Genomic DNA, 6,428 nt, shown 5'->3' with positions numbered 1-6,428 from the left:
AATTAATTAATTAAAATAAAAAGGAAGACAAAGTCAGGTGCAGGGGCTCATAACTGTAATCCCAGCACTCTGGGAGGCCCAGACAGGAGAGGATCGCTTGAGCTCAGGAGTTCAAGACCAGCCTAAGCAAAAGTGAGACCCCATATCTACTAAAAATAAAAAAATTAACCAGGTATTGTGGAGGGCGTTTTAGTCCCAGCTAGTTGTGAGGCTAAGGCAGGAGGATCACTGGAACCCAGAAGTTGGAGGTTGCATGAGCTAGGCTGATGCTGTGGCACTCTAGCCTGCTCAACAGAATGAGATTCTATCTAAAAAAAATTAAATTAAATTAAAAGGAAGTGAAACTTAGTTAAGATTCACAGGGGATCCACAAAGATTTTTGAAAATTATGTTTAAGAATAGTGGTGACTTAGATTGAAGGACGGAGATAGTGTAAGATGAAGGGGTGGAGTAGGGAGGGGAGAGGAGGGGAGAGGAGGGGAGGGGAGGGGAGGGGAGGGGAAGGGGAGAAGACCAAATTTCAAGCAGGCTGAGCCAGAAACATGCCACCTTTCATCCAAAAGGAAGAATGATTTGAAGTCAAACTCAAGACTCCTGAGGACAGACTCAAGCTCCATGGAGAATTAGTCCCAAGCTTTGAGTCCCCGCCAAGCAATGGTCAACCTGTGCCCAGTTAGATCTCAGAATTACCATGGACCCATGTGTTCCGGCTTCCACCAGCAATGTCCTACACCTGTCCTGCCATTGTATGTTAGGTACGCCAGCTCTTCAGATTTAGAGGGACTCCACTTGAGGAGCTGTGCTGAAGAATTACAGCTGGGGAACTTCATATATACTTAAATCTAATTTAGAAGAAGCAGCTTCGGCCTTTAGCTGATTCTAAAGTAAGGTAAGACTATAAGGGGCCTTCTTGGGAGGGAATGAGTTGAATGTATTTTGCATATGAGACAAATGTAAATATTTGTGACCAGAGGGCAAACTGTGGTGGTTTTAAGGTATGTCCAAAAATTCTTTGATATTCTTCCCTTGAAGAGTAGAGGTTAATCTTCCTCTTCTTTATAAGGAAGGGGACATCAGAGTATATGTGCACATGCAGTGTGTGTGTGTCTGTGTAACATTTGCTTAATTCTGCAAAAAGAGCCTCTGGAAGAATAAACAGAAACTCATGAGAACAGTTATGTACCAGGGTACAGTTATTGGGGGCAGGGTGTGGAAAGGACAGAGACAGGAGAAGACAGTACCGAGCAAGCCTCTAGAAAGCTTTTACTTCTCTGAGCCATACACATGTAACACATATGCAAATAGAAATTAAATTAAATACTAATAGAAACAATTACACCTAGGTGAATAAGTAAATTGATAATATAACCTCCCAGGAAATCACTCCTTCCAATAACTTTAACACACAGAAGCCCTAACTGTACAGCCTGCCTTAGAAAACTTTACTTAGTAGGTAAGTTGTCAATGGTGGTAATATTATCATTCTGAAACATTTCATATGTATTATAAGAAAACAGAAAACAAATATATTGATGTTCTGGAAATCAGGGTTTTCACTGCAGGGAGGGAGATACAGTATGGGATGGGTCAGGCAGGGAAGAACTTCATAGCACTGAACCTGAATTTGAGCTCAGTGCTCATAGCTTATGGTTTAGACGCCAGGGCGCCTCAGGAGCAAGGTGCACACCAGACTTGGTTCCCCACGTAAAATAGGGGATTCCAGGTCTAAGGGAACAGGCAAAATACAAGATAAGTCTGCAGTATTTGATGTCCGAAAAACAACAGTCACATACTTAAAAGGACACAGTAGCCTGCTAACCAGGTGAGTCACTTGATACCGAGCATCAGAAACAACAAAGATAGCAATGCTCTGAGCAGTTTAAATGACAACGAAGCTATGTATCTGTAATGATAATAGATAAACAGGAAAGCTTTTTTTCTTGTAGAATGCCAGATAACTATAGTAAAATTAGAAAATCATCATATAATAATTAAGGCCAGGCTCTTCAGTTGATGTCAAAATCACTGGGTGAGGGGTTATTCTGTACCAGGATGCAAGGTTTCAAAGGGCACCCACAGACTGCTTATCAATTATAAAGGGGAAATGTCACTGTCAGTCAGTGGGACTGTGGCATCATGTCGTCCCTGAGGTCTTCTGTAAAAAGTACACGTCGTTTGTGTACAACTCATGTCAGATGAGTTTAATAAGAATCCAAACATGAGAAATACTAGTATGAGGGACATAAAATTATAATACAACTGGTCTCAACTCTTAAAATAAAGCCAATGCTGAGAGAGAGAGAATGGCTATACATTTGGTGAGCAGACAACAAAACGCAATTCATGGTCTTTCACTGGATCCCAGATTTAAAAAAAACCAAGGGGGCTCGGCGCCTGTGGCTCAAGCAGCTGGGGCGCCAGCCACATGCACCTAAGGTGGCGGGTTCGAATCCCCAGCCCAGGCCCGCCAAACAACAATGATGGCTGCAACCAAAAAAATGGCCAGGCGTTGTGGCCGGTGCCTGTGGTCCCAGCTGTTTGGGAGGCTGAGGCAGGAGACTCGCTTGAGCCTAGGAGTTGGAGGTTGCTGTGGCCTCACAGCACTCTACCCAGGGGGATAGCTTGAGGCTCTGTCTCAAAAAAAAAAAAAAAAAAACCAAGGGGGGCACCTGTGGCTTAAAGGAGTAGGGCGCCAGCCCCATATGCCAGAGGTGGCGGGTTCAAACCCAGCCCTGGCCAAAAACTGCAAAAAAAAACCCAAACAAAAAAGCAAATGCTTACGACTTTTTGGAAGACGACTGAAGACATTTAAATATGAACATGACAGATGAACCTGCACTGACAGTGGTGGTTGCAGAGATGTGTGATTATGTAAAATATCGTCCTGTTCTCAGGAGATGCACATTCCGGTTTTGAGGCAAGAGGCAGGACGCCTGCAACCTATCTTCAAATAGTTCAAGATTAAATGTATGTCGTAGGGACAGATAGATGAAGCAAAATGGGCTAAAATGTTGACAGCTGGTGATCCAGCTGAGGAGCCACAGTGCTCACTGTACTGTGCTTTCAGTTTTTCTACAACTGTGAAAATTTTCAAAATGAAAATCTGGGGACAGGGGCATCATAGTATTTAATAAAGAGGAGAAAGTGATTTAACTGGAATGGAATATAGGCTCAAAAGCCACAAGGCGGCCACTTATGGAGTGAGTGGGCAGTCGAGACACGAGGGCAGTGAATACAGACTCTTGTCTCAGAAGGCACAGCTCTGAGGCTGGACGATGGAGGCAAGGGCTGAGGAAAGGCTTTGTTCTTCTTCTGCTCTGTGTGTTGCACAGATTGTGAGTGTTTTAGGTTGGGAGAGACGTGGCCTGCTTTACTGACAGAAGTGAGCCTGAGTGGGGCCACTGCTGGAGCCAGGTCTCTGGATGCAGAGGTGGTGACAGCCGGGGTGGGAATGAAGCTCGGGAGGGCAGGAAGAGGGGCCTTCTCCATGGAGCCATCAGGGAAGGCGGCACTGATGGCAAAAGGCAGTGAGTCTGAGGGGCAGGACACAGGGGAGGAGAGGACAGCATAAGAGCCGGACTTCTAGGTGGGGTGCCTGACCTGCTGGCCTGCATGCTGATTTTCTGAGGACATTTCTGCTTATCTGTGGTGTCAGCTGTCATAAAAACTATGCCCAGACCTTTTTTTTCCTATAGCTTTCCTTAGTGTTTGTGTATTTAATGAGTGGCCCAAGGCAGGTCGTCTTCTTCCAATGTGGCAGAGGAAAAAAAAAGGTTGGACACCCCTGCATGTGGCCCTTAGGAAATGATGTTCACCAAGTTTGAGAAAGAAGGTGGTGGAGGTAGGGAATTGAGGATGGGACTACTTTAGAATAAGTGTTATGGAAAATTGAAAAACATGAGTTAAGATTTCTCAGCCGTGTCCAGCTGACATAAGATACTATAACTTTGAAGTAGCAAATTGGTGGAAAATCCACATTTGCATATTTTCTCTAGCAAAATCTTGTAGCAGCCCGGTATAAAAATGGAGATGGCAGTCAGCCTGATAAGGATTTAGGTTTTCCTTTAAAAGTGTAACGGAAGAATGAAAGGAAAAGAAGTTGACAACATTGACAAGTGATTGGCCAAAGTACTATTAGTAAGTGATACGAAATAAAGTGCAGACGGAAAGAAGTTGGTAAATTAGGGGGAGATGACAGAATCTGGAAAAGTCAACCAGTGTTGTAAATCAGGATCCCCGGCAGAGCGGGAGCCAGCAGTGCCTGAGTCCCGCCCCGGACTCGTCCATCAGAATCTGCAGGTGTGCATCTGAGCCATTTAAATGTTTAAAATCTCAAAAAGTGTTTCTGACATCGGAACATACTTGGGAATCGTGACCTTCCTGAGGAAGAAAAAACAGGTGCTTTCTAGGAACGAGAGAGTGAGCAAATTGGAGGCTAGGAGGTTGGATTTCAAAAGTCCAACAGTTATTTTTTGGGGAGACAGGGTCTCCCTCTGTCTTCCAGGCTAGACTGCTGTAGCATTACCTTTGCTCACTGTAACCTCAAGCCCCTGGGCTCAAGGGGATCCTCTTGCCTCAGCTTTCCAGGTAGCTGGGACTACAGATGCGCACCACCCTCGCTGGCTAATTTTTTTTCTTTTTCCTTTTTTTTGTAGAGATGTGGTCTCCCTCTTGCTCAGGCTACTCTCAAACTCCTGGCCTCAAACTTGGCCTTTGGAAGTGCTAGGATAGGAGAACAGACAGGAGCCACCAGGGGCAGCCACAAGTCCAACAGTGTTTGATAATAAGATCTAAGATAAAAGAGTGAGCAGCTGGAGTATAGGGCAAGATGATTAGAATTTAAGAGGTCAAGAAGCTGTGAGTGTCTGATCTCAGCTGGGTGCTCCATGAGGACCATGTTGCCGGATGATGGTGGCCTGAGAAGGGAGGGGCCATGAACTGAGCACCCTGAATGAGTAGAAGGAGTAGCTTTGTGGGAGGTGAGCGAGTAGGGTAGAGGTGGCAATAGCACTTTAGGGTCATATGAGCATCCTGAGAAGCAGAACTTGTATGCAGTGAGGGTGCTAAAATAAAGGTTTTTAAGCACACCAGTGAAACAGCAGACCCACAAGGGAGAATAAACTCTAGGTGCACTGGGTGAGTTGTATCTGTGATGATCCTATCCCAAACCTGAATTTCTGTTGGAAAAAACATACATGGATGTGGCTCCTGTGATAGACTATTAAAAAGAAGAAGAAAGAAAGAAAAGAATGAGTTAGATGAGAGAGCCAAGACAGGGAACACGGTCAGGGACGGCGGCTCACTGCCTGATTGTTCCTGAATCCTTTCTCTGCCAGTACCCTTCTCTGTCGAGTGCTGGGAACAACTACTTTCCCAGATCCCTTCCCAATTCGCTTCCCAGCAGGTTTGTAGGGGGATGTGCTGGAGGAAGAGCAGAGGCAGAGGAGGAGAGAAACCATGGTCTTGCCAGCCTGGCAGTCCCTGGGCAGGTCTAGGCCTGGTTGTCCTTCTAGCCCCACGGTGGCAGCAGTGCTAACCTGCAAGCTGACCTCTGGCTTGTTGCTAGCTGGGAGGTCAGCGAGCCAATCCCCTGCGTTAAATTCCACCCGTTTATCCCAGCTTTGTGTGTTTTCCTGCCTGTTGACTAAAATGATTTGGCTTAGAAGTGATAGGGCCTCAACCAGAACATAAGTACTGAGAATGGAGGGGGGAATGGATTTGAGAGGCATTTCTGAGGGTAGAAAGAGCAGGGTTTGGTCCCGGCTGGCTGTGGGGACAGGTGAGGAAAAGAAGTAAAAGTGACCCAGAATCCTGACCTGTGCTAGGGAGAGCCTCAGCACAGAAACTCCTTATACCACAAAGGTAATGTAACAGCTGCTAAAAACAGATAATGCTAGTTTAAAAAAATGGAGCAACTTTTTCCACAGAAAGTAAAAAATTATAAACAATATGGTAGACATTGATGACCAAAGCATATATCCCACACAATTGAAAACAAACATACTTAAAAAGAGATGCTAAAATGAATATTATAAAGTTGCTAAATCCTAATTTTTTTCTCATTTTGTCTTGTAGAGGGCACGTACCTCCGCTGGGTGCGACGCCACTGCCTGGTAAAAGGTCTTCATGTGCTTCACAAGGTTTTGATTCCATCTTAAGTACTGATGCCTCTTCTTACAGATCTTGAGATACAAATGCTTCCCTGTATGGTTCTCTGGGTTCCTGTCTGCAAAAGACAAAGATTCAAACTTCATTAATAAAGTACTGTGCGAAAAACGTTCATAGTATTTTTACTCCAGAAAAATGTTTATACAGAAATACTTTTATATAAAATGAGTAAGTAAATAGAATCTTACTGTGAAAATTATTGATTCTATTGGCCAAGTGAGTTGTTAAAGACAACCTGAAAATCAAAAACTAATACTTAA

General features: G+C 44.5%; 1 protein-coding gene and 1 non-coding gene across 2 annotated transcripts in view; one reads left to right on the top strand and one right to left on the bottom strand.

The window, feature by feature from the left end:
* Nucleotides 1–6,153, bottom strand: part of CCDC158 (coiled-coil domain containing 158) — a 56,461-nt gene extending 50,308 nt beyond the window's left edge. Inside the window, exons 1-2 of the mRNA XM_003790125.2 lie at nucleotides 6,087–6,153; nucleotides 3,379–3,533 (exon numbers count right to left, since the gene is read on the bottom strand). Coding sequence (XP_003790173.1) covers nucleotides 3,379–3,533; nucleotides 6,087–6,153 — 222 coding nt within the window. The remainder of the gene's footprint in view (nucleotides 1–3,378; nucleotides 3,534–6,086) is intronic.
* LOC111725408 lies at nucleotides 5,145–5,215 on the top strand. The gene has a single exon (XR_002773481.1). It is a non-coding gene; the product is annotated as a small nucleolar RNA SNORD50 (small nucleolar RNA).
* Nucleotides 6,154–6,428: the final 275 nt, after the last annotated feature.

The sequence above is a fragment of the Otolemur garnettii genome, unplaced genomic scaffold (genome assembly GCF_000181295.1).
Source record: "Otolemur garnettii isolate 467f Iridium unplaced genomic scaffold, OtoGar3 scaffold00039, whole genome shotgun sequence".
In the NCBI taxonomy this organism is placed as follows: Eukaryota; Metazoa; Chordata; class Mammalia; order Primates; family Galagidae; genus Otolemur; species Otolemur garnettii.
The sequence above is the reverse complement of the archived record's forward strand: the minus strand, read 5'-3'. Positions and strand labels throughout refer to the sequence as shown.